Raw genomic sequence first — 18,023 nt, forward strand, 5'->3', positions numbered from 1 at the left:
ATTTTGAGGGTTAGTGCACTGTGGTTTACCAAGGTTTATGTTTCCCTAAGTTAAAATCCCTGTAGAGTGTTCCTGCATGGCTATAACTTTACTGCAGACAAAGAGGCTTTATTTCAGGGTTGCCTCTTATCTGTTGGTTTATCTTGTCAGATTTGAATGGGAGAAGAATAGTTTCAAGAAAACAATAGAAGGGGAAAGTTACTACTTGATGTGTTCAGAGATCTAGAAAAAACTGGTTTTGTCTGCAGAGTGGTTTTAACTTCTGAGATTCTTTTGTATAAGGAAGATGGCTGTTTCAAGGCTAAATACAGTTCAGTAAGTAATGCTTTGATACTTCCTTTGTGCCACCCTGCTTCCCATTTGTTGAGTTCTGGCAGCTTAGATCATCTTTCAAGGTTCCCTGAAGTTTGTTTTTTTTTACATCCACAAAATGCCTCTTTTATAATAGCCTTATTTTGGAGAAGGAATTGTGTTTCACAGATTATACAGGATGGATTACATTGTTTCAAAATCTTTGTGAAGCACTGCTGAAAAACAAAGCTTACAGTGAGAGCTCTAGAATGGATTTGTCCTTCCATGCAGTTGAGTTGCATCTTACCTTACTGGTAAGGCAAATAGAGGAGGCTTCATATATTTTTTTTTTTTTTTTTCTCAATAACACATTCCATTTGAGGGTGATAGAAGATAAATTCTCTCTGCAGCTACTTCTGAGCAAGTTTTGATGTTTTTGAAATGGCAGCAGGAAGGAAAGATTTCTCATTATGTAAGATCTTGATATTGAGGGTAATGCCATCATACTCCCTAGAGTATGATTAGTAAAAATACACATCCTCAAAAAAAACAACAACCAACAATCAAATATAAGTTTAATTAGATGTCTTTGATAATGATTTGTGAAAGACATTGTACATTCAGCTGAGAAATGTAAAGTTTGGATATTAATGTGTAAGTGGATACAAGGCATTTGTTTCTTTACATAGGAAATTATGTCAAAAATGATAAAAACCTCAGTTTCAACAACTAAGGGCAAGTGATAAGTAAGTACAAGAAATCATCCTTATAGTAAAATCTGTGAAGGGTATCTAAAATTCTTGTGCTTCAAATGTATTATTTTCTTTTGCCAGAAGTTGCAGTGGTACTTTAAATCTCAGACTTTAGCCACACAAAACTGCTTTCAGGTCACATAATGGGTACACTGAGCCCCAGCCTGCACCACAGATGTTGATAATGATACCATCACATCATCATGGACAGATGCAATCTCGGTGTCTTCTAATGAATGTCTAATGAATAGCAGAAGTTCTTCCTGGGTTCAATTTAAGATTGGAGAATTCCGAAGAAAGTCATTCAAGCTTTTAAAACAAGAGTAGCAGATAAAGGGAGAAGAGGGAATTAAAATAATAAAAAAAATATAAAGGGAAAATTAGCAAAAATACGGTGACACTGCATGAAGCCAGAAGAAAAATTTTGGATCATTCTTTCATATGAGAGTAATCCAATGGCTCTTTAGCTGGAGAAAATTTAGAGAAGGGGGAAGAGAGTTAAAACTTTGTTATCTAATGGAATATGGTATATGGAATATTTGCTCAGGTTTCGTGATTGAAAAAGTAGAAATTAATCTAGACAGGTTACTAAAAACATATACATATAATTTCACATTTAAATGTTCTTCCTTTTTGTTTGGCTTAAAAATGGCAGTGTATGTTTTAAACAAGTGTTGACTTTTCCAGTGCTCTAAATGTGAAACTTGCAATAGTTTTGTACATTCTTTTCTTTAAACGGTCTACAGTAATGATACACTTATGGGTTAAATCATTGAATGTAATAATAAAGTAGTCTGGCAAAACTTTGTGCAGTGTGCAAATGGACTTTGCATTAACCTATTAGAGATTTGGGAGTGGCACTCTTTCTGCTTCACAAAGCATTTTTCAAGGGGAGATTGATCTTAGTGTTTGACTTCTTTTTTGCATATTGCAGATATCATCTGTACTGATTTCATACTCAGGTTTTCCTCTACCTTTTTTTTTATTTTCCTTGTCTTCTGTATTACTCTGCATTTGTTTTTCTTTATGCTGTTAAATTCCATCCATTCTTTTGCACTTTATTCAATTTAATCATATAAAGAGAAATTAGTCTCGCTTTCTGGCTGTCACATAATGAGAGATCATCATAATGTTACAAAATTAATTTTTGAGTTGTCTAGAAATAAGATCTGATTCTGCTTCTCTTGGAATCTGCTTTGATAATTAAATGTGTTTGTTATAAATTTTCCCCATTTAAGTAGTTTGGAGTTTTTCTAAACCTTTGCAGAAAAATTCTGATTGCAGTGCTGTAAACATTAGCATATGCACTTCATTTTATACACAGCTAAGGTCTCAGTTCAGGATAATGTTTTCCTTCTGCATGAATGTTGGGAGTGTTGGGGATTTATGTTTATGAGAATATTCTTTATAGTGGAATGAGGGAGAAAGAAAACCACTTTTGCCAACAAACACATAAAAACTGTATGATGTATTTAAGAAAAATACCTCCTTTCCCAAGTTTAATAGATGTGTTAATTTACTTTTTATCTTGTTTAATGATCTTATGGTATGGGAAATTAGTGGCTTTGCAGATGAAAAATGTATGAGTAAAAAAATGCATTCATCTTCTTAGTTATCATCTGTTCCATTGACAAAAGGCACAGATGTGAAATTTATCTCTATAATTAGATTTATAATTATTATATCATTCTCAGATTGATAAATCTTGCCCTCTCTGGCATGTGATTTCAAGCTACAGTTCATGCAGTAGAAGTAGGTTTAGTCATTGAATGGTGATTGTAAACTTGAGACTGTGTTTCACATGTTTATATTTTATAAAAAGTATATGGCACAGAAGCTGTAGTCAGAGATGAATATTTTGTAAATGACTTTACAGGGAAATGCTGGTCATTGCATAGAACAGCAAACGTGCAAACCTGAAAAGTATCCATGGTGTATTTTCTTTGAAAACTTCTGGTTTTGCCATTATCCATTATGATTGTAGACTTCCTGGACATGCCTACAAAAACAACAATAGCTCTGATTTTAATAGGAAACTGGGAAGTCAAGGAACTCAGCAGCAAAATCTCAAAAATGCCCATATGTGGTACATGCTGTATTTCTGATGCTAATGCCTTCTTTCCTCTCTTTTTTGCCCACAGCTGTAGAACAAGTAACAGGAAGAGTTTGATGGGCAGTAGCCAGTCTCCAGCTCTCCCTCGGCCTCATTCACCACTCTCAGCTCATACAGGTGATTTTATAACTATGCTACTACTGCTATTATGAAATTCTTAGGGTGTCTCTATAACTGAGGGAAAACATACTCTACTGGTCTTTTCACTGTTTATAATAGCAAAAAGTTGCATGTCACTCTATCCAAATTTCTGCTTTACATTTAGATCCATAAATCCTATGTTATGATCAGGAGCAGTCCAAAAATGTCATGTCGCTATTTTTTATTTCCCCACTTTGCATTCTGATAGATTTTCTTTCCCCCTACCACCATTGCCCTTCCTGTAGCTTGTACCACATAGTGAAGATAGTAGAGTATCTGTACTACATTCTATTCTGTTTGCTTCCCAGCATTTATAGTGTTGGGCACTTTGCTGGTAGTTGCTGTGCTTCACTTTGCATGGCAATAAATTGATGGTATATTTTTTTTCCTTCTAAAACATCTGAAGCACTTAAAGCTTGAATGAATGTCTATAAATAAATACTTTATTTATAATAATTGCCTTAATTTTTAAAAAGGAACATTTTTAGCATATCACCTCACACTTCCACAAAGGTTTATTGTCTTTCTGTTTTTGAGGGTGCATTGGCTGTAGCTACAGGCCAAAACTAAAGCACCACACAAATCCTTGTGTAATCAATGACACTGAATACTCTGGACAACTGTTCTCAGGGAGATGCTAAACAAGAAGATGAAGAGCTTCACAAGAATTTTTGAAGTATATTAAGGCATCTCAAATTTTCTTGTGGAAGCAGCATTGTTAGAGAAAGCACAGTGGTAATTTTCACTCAAAAGGAGCTGTCACAACTAGGAATCCAGGCAACATGAAAATTCATGAAGAGTTCAAGGCAGCAGAACATTTAAAAGAAACAAAGTAAAACATGGTACGGACTATTTTGAAACTGAAAAATTAACTGTGGGAATGTTTGGAATGCTCTTTTGTGTCTCCCAAAGAGAAATTTCTGTTTGGAAGAGGAGATTGTGGTCACCATAAAATGTGTCCTAGGTTGTGCTGTGCTGACTTGAGAAAAGCAGTAGCAATGCTTGCTCTAGTGTGCCTGCTGCTGTAAATGACTAAACCACCTGTTTGGAAATGGAAAACTTGGACCAATGATGCCTAATGAGCTCAGAAGTACGGACTGAAGAGCACACGTTACCTCGGATTTTGATATAGGTTGTGTACTTGATGAATTCTGGAAAGTTCCTTTCTGACAGTGGACTCAGGCTTTCAGCAAGTTGCTTCATCTTTTGAATTGAATTCTCAAACAGTAAAAGAGAAATAATATTGCTGATGTCACAGCTATTGTCAAGGTGACTCTGAAGGTTGAAAACCAATTCTATAAGTAAAAAGACAGATTAAGTCTAAGCCGTTATTTTCCATAAACTCAGCGGTACGTACTGCTTATTCAAAAACATATTACGGAAAAATCTGACTTCTCCAATTACTCAGGATATAGTAGGTTCTCTTATTTGAATACTTCCAAGGCATGTGTGCTAGACACTTGAGCAGCATTAGTAAATCTTGTAGTAAATCTCATCACATATATGAGAAGAAAATTTACACGTGCATGGCCAGCTCTGTTTTTTCTTGCTTCTGTGAATGGTTAATTATAGTAAATATTCACATAACCATTGGCTCCTAGCTCAGCTGGCTAGTGTGCTTAGACAAGTCCGTACATCAAATCCCTGTGAATGTCATCTTAATCCACACAAATAAAAAAAGATGCAAATTTAATATCTTAAAAATTTTCCTCTACGTATGCAGTAGGTGTTCAGTATTTCAAGTGTTTAGTGTCTATAAATCCATGGTCAATGTCAGACCTGAGAGGCTGCATTTATAGTGATCCTGTTATTTCTGTCTTGTCAGAGCTGCCATGTGTTAAACTGCCCTAGCTTCTGCAAACTCAAATTGCCTGCCTGCTCTCTGTGGTGGCATGTACTGAAGGCCTGTTTTCTTGCAAAGTGTCATGGAGAGATGTGACAAGAGACTGTGTGTGCTTGCTGGGTTTTTTCTTGGCCCTCCTTGGCTGAGAGGAATTACTCCAAGTCAAAGAGGCCTCCCTTACTCTAGAGAACATGATATATCTTCTGTCCAGTTATAGATTATTTTAGAGTCCTTGTTTGAATCTGAGATTCTTGTAGAAAAGTTCTTTTAATTGGAAAATTTTACTTTACAGCCTGCTACTTTATCTGCCTGGAGCATGTATGTCAAACTTTAAGTCCCAGAGAGACTGAAAATGATCCTCTAAAACGTTCATATATTTCTTACTAGTGTTTTCTGTTGGAAGAGGAAATAATAGAAGAGGGAGAGGCAAACAAAAGAGTTTCCATTCCTTGAGGAACCTGCTGAGCTCCTTGAGGAGCAAGCTGAATGTGCAGCAAAGTATCAGTGCTTGCATTCACTGAAAACAGATTTATTCATCAGACTGTTCTTGGCTGAAGTGTGGTAATAACATGCTTTTTTGACCAATATGTACTAGTGAGATTATGCACAGTTTGGAGGACATTGGAGAGCACGTGCTCTCTAGGGAAGTTTTTCTTGTGTGTTGTTAGAGTTCTGTTTCATTCAAGCAGTCTGCCCAGGTGAGTGCATCCTGAGGATTAGGCTGCATGGATGTTAATATCTGACGTAACTTTGTGAGATCATTGTGCAGTTTTTTTGTCACTGAGTTGTCAAAGGAAAATACTGATTCTTGCATCTGCATTTTAGTCTAAATGATGAGAAAGCTATGAACTTTAGCCATTGCTGACTCTTTCAGTATCACCTATCCTAGCTTTAGCTTCTTCACCCTCCATATTAGGCTTTTTCTTCTGATGGATCTCACTCCTGAACTCCCTACTCTCAGGTGCTCCATCCACCTCTGGGTAGAGCCTGCTGCTGCCCTTAATGAAAAGAGTTCCATTCAATGCTCTTATTTAAGTGGACTAGGGTCTTAATGTTTGTACCGTCTTAGTTGCCAGCTATGGTCAAAGCACAACAAAGGGATAAAGACCTCCAATAACAGCTAAGTTCATGCAGCTGCTTACCCACTCTCACCATCCTCTTTCAGCAGGTAGAAAAATTAGAAAAAGAATTAAAACTCATGAGTTGAGTTTAGAACAATTCAATAATTAAAACAAAAAAATCACAATATTATTGAAGATAAAAATAACAACAATAATAAGTGTAATGAAAAGGAGAGAGTGGTGTACAATTACACAAAGGGAGAGAGTGATACACAATACACAAGGTCTCACCAGCTGCTGACCAATGGCCAGCCCATCCCCCAGCAGCAGTCAGCCCCTCCTGGCCAGCTCCTCGTGATTTACGTTCTGGACATGATGTTCTGTGATCAGGAGCATCCCTTTGGCCTGTTCAGGTCAGCTGTCCTGGCCATGCTCCCTCCCAATGTCTTGTGCACGTGTTCACTGATGGGGAGTGGGACACTGGAAGGTCCTTGGCTAAGGGTAAGCACTGCTCAGCAGCAGCTAAAACATCAGTGTGCTACCAACATTACTCTCATGCTGAATCCAAAGCACAGCACTATGTGGCAGTGACTAAGAAGAAAATTCTATCCCAGTCAAAATCAGTATGCTCTTTACTCTTGCCTATTCAAGTTGAATGGAATCAAGATTGTCACACTCTTGAAAATCCACCCAAGATCAATTTCTTCTAGTTATCATCTTAATAGTCTTTAGTGTTATCCTTGATTTTGTGTGTAGCCTAATGAGATTGTTGGCATTGCTTGGGGAATTAATTGCCCCAGAGACATCTTAAGTGAATATATTCATTCTTTGTGAGGACACCCTTGGATTCCCTAACAACATTTCCTCTTTGACATTAATTCATTGCTTGTTGAGAGCAAGCCAAAGATATACTCAGTCACCTCTGTCTTCATGGCATACTTGAGGTGATTTTATTTGGACCACTAGTTTAAGCTACTTGGGTTTTTTTCCCCATGGGATCTCCCATCTTTGAGGACAGGAATGTGCTGGGAGTCCTCTCTGTCAAATGTAGAAAAGTGAGTGAAGGTGTGTTCTGGAATCTCAAGGTGGAGCTCTCTTAGAGTACGTGCATAAGCACTCCTGCCAGTGTGCCTGTGGCTTTGCTCAAGAACATTTTCATCTTCAATATCTGCAGTGCAATCATTTGGAGGTCTGGCTCCACCTTTGGAAGCAATGTGCCATTACTTCAGATTTGCTGAAGAGCTCAGGCAGCTTACTGTTTAATCATAAACTGGATTTGAGTTAGCCAAAACTGATTGGATGTGAGTAGGATTGCTCTATTTTAGAGGACAAGCATCTTGAGATGTATGTAAGCATACTTCTTGAAGGTGCATTTTGTACCCATGTTCTTCCTTGTAGTCCTGTTTTTCATCCAGGTGCAGGCTGATCTGGAGGTATCAGCTGTTCTCTAGTTTAGATAGATGTTTATTGAGGAGGACCAGTGGTGCAAGTTTAGAGTAATAATAATTGCCCCATATGAGAAAGTCTAATATAAATATAGAGATCTCGGGCACATTAGCCCCCCTACACACACCTCTCCCCCCCACAGTTTTCATTGTTTGCTCTGGAGAGAATAGGAGGTTTATCCTACAAGGGAGTTGTTGTTAATCTTTACAAATGCAAGCTAATTTGGACAAACACTGAATACTTATATGGAATTTTTTAACAGTTAGCTTTTCCATCCCAAGCAGATTCATGTCAGATGAGAGGGAGAGGCAGTGAGACAGCATGACACTGATGAAATAAATAGGTTGTGCAGAGTGCAAGTAGTGCATGAGTGGCACCTATCAGGGAAGGGGAAGATTTGTTTGTAAGCAGCAGTGACCATAAAAGCTCATGGGCTACACTAAAGAGTTATTAGAGCAGTACATAGTCCAAGGCTTGGGAGCACACAGAGAGGTGTAAGGTCTGAGTCTGAGGGTAATAAATGGAATAGGAAAAAGACAGCATGCACAGCAGATATTATATATCTCTGTTACATGTGTTAATTGCTAATATACTATATGCAAGTCCATTTTTCTCTATGCAGGACATGTAGCTGCTTGCAGAAATAATTTCTCTGGAAAGTCACAGTTCAGTTTGAAGCTGAAGTCTCTTGCCAAGCCTTACGCATACATGTGGAGATTACACAGTATCAGATTTCATTACATAAAGTGTTTCTGTTTCTTGCAAAAAAAGAAAACATGCTAGGAAATATCTTTAGGGTCGTGATTATTAGCAACTGTCTTGGGCTAGTTGTCTGGACATCCTTTGCCTTTAGTATCTGGGCTGGAAGGTGTTAAACCTGCTGAAAAGTACTTCTGATTTTTCTATGAGCTGAGTACATTGAGAATTGTGGGAAATTAAGAGTCGCAGCATTATCTTGGATGGTACCTAGTGCCCATGTCATTAATGGGCTTTTCTAGATGACGGTCTGATGCTGTCATCTGCATCAGCACCACCCAGCCTGCAAAGTGAATGATTATAATCTCAGCAAGTCAGGACATTCAGGTGTCCCCACCTCAGTAGTCACTGGAGCTTCTTCATGTGGGTGATACTAACCCCCTAATGATTAATAGTCACATGTGGTGCTTTTTAATTGTATCTGCTGAAGGAGCAAGATCTAGCTGTTAGGAGCAACGATGTAAATTTTATTAATCTATATTTTAAGAATATTCCATGTGGTGCCACTGAGATGAGTAGGACAAGAATTGTAAGATAAGTAGGAAATTGCTTAAGGGTGTAAAGAGGCTTGTGCTAAAATGAGGAATATTGGAAAGTGGGAGTGGAGGTTTATCCGTCGAGTCATCAAGTTTTGCTTTTGTGGCCAAACATTTTATTCTTCTCACAAGAGACATCAGCATAAAATTACTGTAACCTATACATATTTGGAAGGCTCACAGTATGAAATAGCACTGGGGAGCTGTGTTGAAGTGAGTGAATGATTGGAATAAAAAAACATGAAATTAAATTGCAATATGCAACATTTTTTATTGGAGGACCTGTAACAGAAATGTATATGATAAACTGTGAACTCATGTATTATAAGGAGTTTAGATAAGGATCTGACTGCATTTTCTGGATAAGATGATTGCAAGGACCAGTCTTGTGCAGCTTTGAAAATGAAATCTCAGAAGATGTATAAGGGAAGTAATTTTCAGTTTAATTTGGGAAGATTTCAGGCCTCTGTACAGTGTCCTGGTTAGATTTTGTCAGTAATGTTGCATACGTTTATTGTTGTACATAATCAGGTGGGATCATATGGGGAGAAGGGCTGATGGGATAGAATGTGAGAGATTTCTGTGTAACACTGAAAGATACTACTTGCTTTCCTTGCGACAGAATACTGGAAGATGGTATTGTCACCTAAACCAGTCAGAGTTGCCTTCCCCCCACTCTTCATAGAGTAGGAAGATGAGCAGCACATGATGGCCATATATACTGGAATATAAGAAGGTTTTAAAGAATTGTCCACCCAAGTATGGCAGGCACAAATTGCTGACTTTTTCTATGAGATTGGATAAATCTCACGGATAAAGGAGTCTTAAGACCCCAAACAACTCACTCTGTGAGGTTTTTAAATGGCTTATGGTTGTTCATGTACTTCAAGTACCACACACGGGAGAAATACCGACAAGATGTTCTCAAGAGGTCATAACAACAAAAAGAACTTCACTGGCAACTTTAGAATATCAAAGAACCTGGGGAAAAGGTTTAGTGTAACATTCAGTCAGCATAGAACACTTCTCAAAGTGTTGACTTGGCTCATTGAACTTAGCAAAAACTTAGTCTGTTTGATTTTAAGTTACTGAGAAATTCTAAGAAGAGGTAGTTAGAAGGAGAAGGTGGGAAAGGCAGAAAGGATACAGAAGAGCCCACATAGAGTAGCCAACCCCAGGGTTCTGGAGATGTTCAGACAGAACTTCCCCAAGGAGTTGGGGTCTAGACAATGTGATGACCTTGTGTTCAGCCTTAAATACCCCTGGGCTTCCTGGGCCCTTTCCTCAGGTGGGATTTCCAGTAATTTGGATACTCAGGAGCAGGGTTAGGGGCTCCAGAGGTGGAGTGTGGGGCATTGCCTCTGCTGTGCCAATGAGTGGCATCTCTGTTCAGCTGGGATAGAGACTCTGGGGGGCTGGGGATGGACAGGGCAGGACACTGCCTCATCAGGGTAAGGTCTGACCTGCCCCTTTCCTTAGCACACGTGCACCCCAGAATGCCTCAAAACATCTGTCTCTCACAATGGGATTACATGATGCAATTCCCTAAAGCAAAATTAAAGTTCAAGAAGGTTGTAAACCTGTTTCTGGGATTTTTTCAGGCTTGTGTAGATCTTTCTAGGTAGACACTGGTAGAGTGCTAGCTGTTCATATTCTGCTCTCACTGTGTCAGGGCTCACTGCTTCCATCAGATAGTTCTGTTTGAGAGGTGCACTTTAGTTAGCAACACTGAAGTGTAGTATTCAGCAAAGCTGCTTGTACTATATTTTAAGGTAAAGAAAGACTATGCTTGTAAATAAATGAGGCCCCATAGTGGTGTGTTTGTGGTGAAGTATGGAAATGCTAAAACCTGGGATATAAAGCAGACTTCTAAATGTCAGATTTTAAAAGAAAACAGAAAGGAAAATAATACAGCATATCAATTACTCTGACTACTGTCACATGTAGAATTACAAAACCAGATTTGCTAAAACAAAACTTTCTATTTAGTCTTGCTTTGGGTGCAGTAAATGCTTATAGAAATTTCAAATCATCTTCTACTAGTTTAAGGACAGGAGAAGAAAATCTAAGTGACAAGTTACATGCAGATAGAAATTCTGTAAAAATAGCACTCTCATTATTTAAATAGTGGCTCAAACATGTAGAGGTTTCTTGCAGATGGATTTAAGGATCATACAGACCTTTGTTGCCATAGCTGGGGAAAGTTGTTTGCTAGTTTCAGGTATAGTTAATCTAGATTTTTAAATAGCCTGAGCTCCTGACATGAGTGAACCTTGGAACCTTGGAAAGCAGCTGCAGAACTATTCAGAATGATTCTAGCTGTATGTTCTGCTGACTGCTGCTTTTTGTAATGGTAAGAAAGACCTGTGACTGCAGGTGGATGATGTCTTGTGTATTGTTCAGTTCACAGTCTGGGTTCATCACCATATAAACTGACACAGTGGAACATATGACCCATTGTTATGTTGTATTAATGGGGCACTGATGTACTGTGGTACATTTTAAAAAAAAATTTGAACTGGATTTGTCTTTGATCCATCAGGAATTTAGAATAACAATTACCATTAATTGTCTGGTATTCCGTCCATACTAGCAGAAAGTCATTGCATCTGAAACTCTTTATTTTTTAAGTAGAGAGTTATAAAAAATACATTAATAATATACAGTGACTGTAACATGCTTTTTTAAAAAGGTTTGAAACATCTTCCCTCAGTGGTAAAGACACAGAATTTCTTGAAGTTGTTTGCAAAACTATCACAGTTTAATTGTCTTGGTACACTTTTCTTAACAATAGGTGCTTGCAAAGTGAGCTACCCCGTGTGTTGCCATGAAGCAGAGTATTGTTTTGATACATTGACTGCCTATCTGTTGTGTCTCTCAGAGGATGCTGGAGTTAATTACCTAATGTCTGACCACCAGTCCAGTTTGCTTTGCCAGGTCAAACACTTGGGCAGTAGTCACAGTATCACAGAAATACTGTGGGACTAGAACATAGATCAAAGCAGATCTCAAAGAACAGTGGACTTGGACTCATCAGCAAGCACTGTGCATATGGACAGAGAGTTAACTCGCACTGGGTTTTATTTGAAAGTCTCCTAGGTATTGACTAGCAGATGGGTGGAGGAATGCTGTGATGGATGATAGTCACCTGTAGGACTCTGATGCTAACCTGTCTTGCTCCTCTGGAATACTACACCTTAAACCTGTAATAGCACTATCTGTTTCTCCAGTCATTTGAGGTTTGTATTTTCATTCTCTATTTCCAGGTTTGTCTTGAGTTCTTAGGACTTCTAGATAAATCGTCAGGATTTAGTATCTAGGTATTATGTGTATGGTGTCACCAGTCTTGTTAATTTAAAAGCTGATTTGCTATTGAAAGTAATGCTTGCAAGTTGATTTTCCTAATAACAGGATCTGATGCTCTTCCTGAGTAAGACTTTGACTTCTTCATATTTTGTCTGTAAGGAAGTGATCTATGTTGATTCTAGCAACGTAGTTTGCAGCATTGTGTCTCCACAAATTCAAATCCACACTGGTAGCTATAAAATTGCTGCATTATTTAATCATATTTTTTTCTTCTTTATTAAGTTTTTGTGTATATTTTAACTCATGGACAGTAAGGCACGTCCTTGGTGTGTATTAAAGACATGTTTATATCTATTTATAACTTTAGCTAGCAAAAAAAAAAACCAACTGGTTTACAAAGCCCCATATTCTGATTTGTAACTATTTCCTGTAAAAAGTTGCTTATGTCTTGCTATGTTAAGGCCAATTCCGTGCTCTTCTGCCAGAGTTCCAGGTAGCTTCTTTGTCTTTTTTACTTATCTAAGTACACACACACTAAATTACAGCTGATTTCTTTCCTAGTGCACATTTGAAGTTTGTGACTTTGTTTTACCTCCACAGTATTACTTACTTAAACTTTTTTTTAGCTTATCTTTGTTAAATAAGCTCTGGTAGCAGAAACAGAAATCCAGTTCACTGTTAAAATGAATGAACTGTTGCTCTCAGTGATTTGGTGTTTACAGTTGATACAGGATTAGAATAAATTTTTGTTAGTTCCCAAGTCAAGATTGGAATCTGTGGCTTCAGATTCCCTCTGCTCCAGCCCATTCAGGGAACAAAAATCCTTGCCACCCTGAAATTATTGAGGCCCTCAGAAATATCTGAAGGGTAATGAAGAACCTGGGGTCTTGTGGTGATGGAGAGAATGTTGGAAGGATATAATTCTGCCATGATAGATTAATTGGCAAAAAAAAACCAACTTGGGGATGTTGGCTAGTGAGAGTAGAATCCATATCTCTTGGGGCTATGGGAAGCGCAGCTGTAAAAGATGTGATTTAGGCACAGCTCAAAAAGCATTTTTCATCTGCTTTGAGACAGGAAAGGATTGGGGTAGTGTGCTTAATGTGTGTTGATCTCTGTGTTTGCTACCTAATTGCTTGATGATCATGCTTTCCCATATAGAATTCATGTGATCTGTTATGGGCATCACTATGATAAATGCAATGTTAATTCAAACATTTGAATAGCAGTCAAGGCCACTTGAAACCCTTTAAGCACTCAATCTGTTGTGCTGGCCTTTTCATGCATAGGTAGTAAATTTCCCTTTAAAATTTTCATGCTGTTTCTAGCTGGCTACATAAGAGCTATACTTTTATCACTTGCTTTTGTTGCAGACTCATTTTTGTCCAAAAATAAAATGCTGCAACAAATGCATGGATTTTCATGTATTACTGCTATAGCAATTTTTAGGAAAAGTTTAAGGAAATACTAATTATTAGATATATAGCAGTGCTACTTTAAATTGGATCATTTTGGCTTTGTGGTGCAGGGTTTTTTTGGGGAAGAGGTGGTTTTTCTTCTTTTACTTGGGGTTTGGGTTTTTTGTGTGTGTCTGGTTATTTGGGGGTTTATTTTTTAGCTCTTTTGGTTATTTTAGAGGTCAGTTTTATTACTTCTAAAGGAAGGAATACAGTTTCTCCTCTAACTGTGCAGGCTAAGGGGCAGAGGTGGCAGAAGCAGCTCTCAGTAGCTGCTGCCTTTCTGCATTCATGCTGGTCCACTGGGGGTCAGGTGTTCTAATAGGAAGGAGTAACTAACCTCAAAGCTGAAATATGTTCACAAAATGCAATTAATGATAAAAAAGTTCAGTTCAGTGTGTTTTGTCTGCTTGCTTGTTTTTGAGATAGAAAAAAAATGAGCAATGGGAAAAAAATTGGAATAAAGCCTGTGTAAATGCTGTGTAGACTTTGTATAAGGGCTAAGTCTGTTTGATAATGATTTTTCTATCCTTCAGCGTTTTGTATGATTTAAAAAAAAAATCTTTTTTTCTGACATTAAAAACAGGTTCTTTCAAGATAATGTATTGATTTCTTTAAACTTTAATTAATTATCAAATTGTTTTGAGAATTTTCATATTAAAAGGCTAAATGAATAGTTTTCTATGAGATACAAAATCCAGTATAAGTAAAACATGAGTTTAAATAAGGTTCTGTTTCAGAATTTATTTTCAGAGAGACTGTGAGAGAAGAAATTCTAAAATTTCTAACCTACTGGAAATGCATGCATTAATACATCCAAATGTTTCTAATGGCTTCTCTTCACCCCACTATCTAATAATAATTTTTCTGTGTATCATCTCCAACAGGAAGCAGTCCCCAAGATAGCCCTAGGAATTTCTCTCCCAGTGCCTCAGCCCACTTCTCTTTTGCACGAAGGTAAGAGATTTCTTGTAGTATTCAACATGCACTTTGCATAGAGGAAATGTTGTTGGATACAGATACAAAAGGTGACTGTAAATACATCTATCAGAATAGAATAGAATACTTAGAATAACAAGTATTAGCTCACTTTTGTAAACCCTTCTAAACATAATCAGCAACAAATTGCTGAATGTGCGATGCAACGTGAGCATGTACTTTTGAATTTAGAAAAAACAGATTCATGATTTTTTGTAATTAATCTGGTTCAGATGTTGTTATCTTACTGAGATACGAGGAAATTTTAAACTACTTGAAGGTTTCTTCCTGTACTCTTCACCTGTCTGTGGAGGTAGGCAGAACTTATATTTTTACCCAGGAGTTTAAATATATAAAAAATAAATACTGTATTTTGGGAGGTCAGTAAAGTAGCACACACAACTTCTCAAAAGTAAGTGCAAGGAAATAGCTTAGCTTTTTTTTTAGTTTTTTTTTTCTTTAAAGCTGCAAAGGAGTGAAAGCTTGCATAATTTTTAAATCTGAATCTAATTAATTTGTTACGGTAGATCTTGTCAATCTTTCTAATAGCTTGTGATGATACTTTCTAAATTACCTTAAGAAAGTTGAGTATTTCTTTTGAATCCACTTCCTCTTCATAGTTTCCCTTTTGTCAGTGATACTATCTCTTCAGAGATTACATTTGTTTGTGAGCATATTTTTAGAAAGATTCATTAAATCCAGAAATAGGTTATAACGGAAAAAGCAGATGTGAAAGATAGAGCATTGCTTAGAAGTCAGGAAATAGTTTTCCTTCCCCACCCATAATCAACAGAAAGTTTAAAACATTATACTTTTGCAAGCCTTGAAATTCAGAATTAATGAAACAAACAAACAAAAAAAAAAGTTTGTTTTCCAGTGCTTCGTTTTGATTTTGACCTGTCTAGAGCCCTGTAATGAGCTTTAAATAGATTCTTTAACTGAAGGAAATTTCTCTGATTTAAAAATACCTCACCACTTCAGCAGGATTCAAAAAACATTTAGAGTCATTTTCTGTGGAAACTGATTTTGTTCTGTGTTTATATTGAAAATACTTGATGACAGTGAAGTTTAAAACTGCGTTAATACAGCTTTCTTCCTAATGTGGTATTATGTCTGTTTTGTGGTTGTTTTCATATAAGCTGTGGTAGGATGAATTTTCATTGTAAAATTCACTGTGGTTAATGCGAGCTGACTTCCTGCCTTTCCTGTTATATTTTGTAATTTAACGGATATACAAAGGAAGGGAACGACAAGGGTGATGATAGCTGAAGGAGCAGGGGCAAATGGTATAGGGGTATGGATATTCCTTTTTCATTCACTGCCACACAGTCAGTGGGGATACCACAAAACTGTGACTGTGAAGAAGGGAGAGAGGGGCAAAGTATATTATTTGAAGCCTCCTGTGAAGTTGCTTCCTTAAGTGTAGCCACTTCTCATCAGGCACAGGCCATGCCTGGCAGCAGCCACAGCAATGGGAGCTGTCTCAGGGAGGTGGCCCTGTGCTGTGCTACCAGCCGGTGGGCAGGGCTGGAGGTAGCCTTCCCCAGCACCAAGCTGGGGGGTCACCTTCCTCTGCCTCTATCTGGTGGGGTGATCAGTGCCCAGGAATAGCCTGTGCTCTGGAAGGCAGCACTTCAGCTGTATGTACCAGTCCAGCATCTACAAACCCATGGGTAGGTGACAGACTGCACTTTCTAGAGCTGCTGGAAAGTGAGTAAAACCATACTTTAGGACAGAGGCAAGTGGTGTATCATGAGTCCAGGGGAAAATGCTGTAGGGGCTTGGTTTCCTTTTCTCCCGTAATCCCTTATGAATGCCTCCTGTTCTCCCACCTTTGCCTTCCAGATGACTTTCTGTAATAGCCTGTCTGCACCCTTGACAGCCTTTCTGTGTGATTCATGTACCCTGTTCACTGTGAATTACTCAATTAAGAAATACTTTCTCACAGATTCAGAATACATGGGTCTCACCCATGTTTAAATACCAAGTTCTTGTTTCAGTTGTAAATAGCTAAACCAAATGAAGAGAAAACTACTTTTAGAATTGTGCTTTCATCTGGAGGTATCTCTCACATACCTGGCTGAAGAAGAGAATGTAAATGAATTTAAGAACCAGATTATGGCAGAGGTAGAAACTTTTTCCAGAATTCAGTATCTGACACAATTAGCGGTCTCTAGCACATGCTCTCTTCATATTTTAATACTAATAATGTACTACAGTTGTTCCTTTTCTCACATTTTATATATACAAAGTCCCAGAGTTTTGATTGTAGTTTGTGGATGAATAAATAGATATATTGGAAAGAAGCAAGGGGCTTTTTAGGCAACTTGCTTGAAGGAAGAGATCTCATAAACCTCTGCATCAATAGGTTTAAGAATCCTGATTTGACTTGACTTCAGTTCAAAATTACATTTCACTTAATCTTCAGTTCTTCAGAATTTCACTTTTTTGTATCAGTGAGACCTGGGAGATGATCTTTGTTAAATGGATCTTCAGTTCTCCTTTCTGCACTGTCATACCATTTGTTAATAAAAACTTGGCCTGTTTTGTTATTTATATATTATTTTTTCCTTTTTTTTTTTTAACACGTATGATTCAATTGTATTGCAGTCATGGGCATCGAAATGACAGGTAAATTCTACCTTCTCAAAAATCCATACACTTTTCTCATAGTTGGTTTTTAGTTTGCCACTTTGAATATTGAAATTCCATGTTGTCTTTCTATGGATCACCTCAGACAATCAAGAATATAAATCGGGTTTTGGTTATAATTTGTGTAGTTATTTTATTTCTTTTTCTGAGTGAGCATGATTTTTTTCCTGAAGATTTGTTTTTCCTGATTTATATATGTCACATCTAACATTTGGTTTGGTTTTATCTAATTGTTGGCCTGCTACTTTGCTGATTGCATCTGCTGATGCCACTGAGGAATGCACTACCCTTTTACATCAGTCAGACTGTGATGGTTATTCTGTGGCTCAGAGAACTGTGGTCTGCATCATTCACATTTTTTTTAATTCGCTTCTCCTGAATTTTTGTGTGATGGACGTAAATGTTGTGAACTTCTTGTCCATTTCTGTTTTTATTAGATATCAGTTCTGTGGAGCGATTCATTCTCTTTGTGGTTGTTTCATCTCATAGATTTTTAACTATAAAGAGAAACACAATAAAAATAATTCATCCATGGTGAATGCTTGTTTATTGTAGTCCCCTGTGAAAGTACACTGTTTGTTAAAAGCCCTATTTGTATCATGCTTTGGGGATGCAGTTTTACACAGCGATGCTTCAACAGATGTTACTGCATTAGGGTACTGCAGTGTTCATTTGACTAATCACTGTGTCG

General features: G+C 37.5%; 1 protein-coding gene across 7 annotated transcripts in view; it reads left to right on the forward strand.

Annotated features, from left to right (window-relative positions):
- Positions 1 to 18,023, forward strand: part of MAST4 (microtubule associated serine/threonine kinase family member 4) — a 279,747-nt gene that overhangs the window by 204,161 nt on the left and 57,563 nt on the right. For 4 of the 7 annotated variants that reach the window (XM_015653494.2, XM_015653490.2, XM_015653500.3 and 1 more), the window contains 3 exons: positions 3,185 to 3,273; positions 14,590 to 14,659; positions 17,291 to 17,311. In XM_015653494.2, the coding sequence (XP_015508980.1) occupies positions 3,185 to 3,273; positions 14,590 to 14,659; positions 17,291 to 17,311 (180 nt within the window). The remainder of the gene's footprint in view (positions 1 to 3,184; positions 3,274 to 14,589; positions 14,660 to 17,290; positions 17,312 to 18,023) is intronic. The other 3 variants (XM_033520373.1, XM_015653495.1, XM_015653499.1) reach the window with 1 other exon arrangement.

Source organism: Parus major, chromosome Z, assembly GCF_001522545.3.
Source record: "Parus major isolate Abel chromosome Z, Parus_major1.1, whole genome shotgun sequence".
NCBI classification, from domain to species: domain Eukaryota; kingdom Metazoa; phylum Chordata; class Aves; order Passeriformes; family Paridae; genus Parus; species Parus major.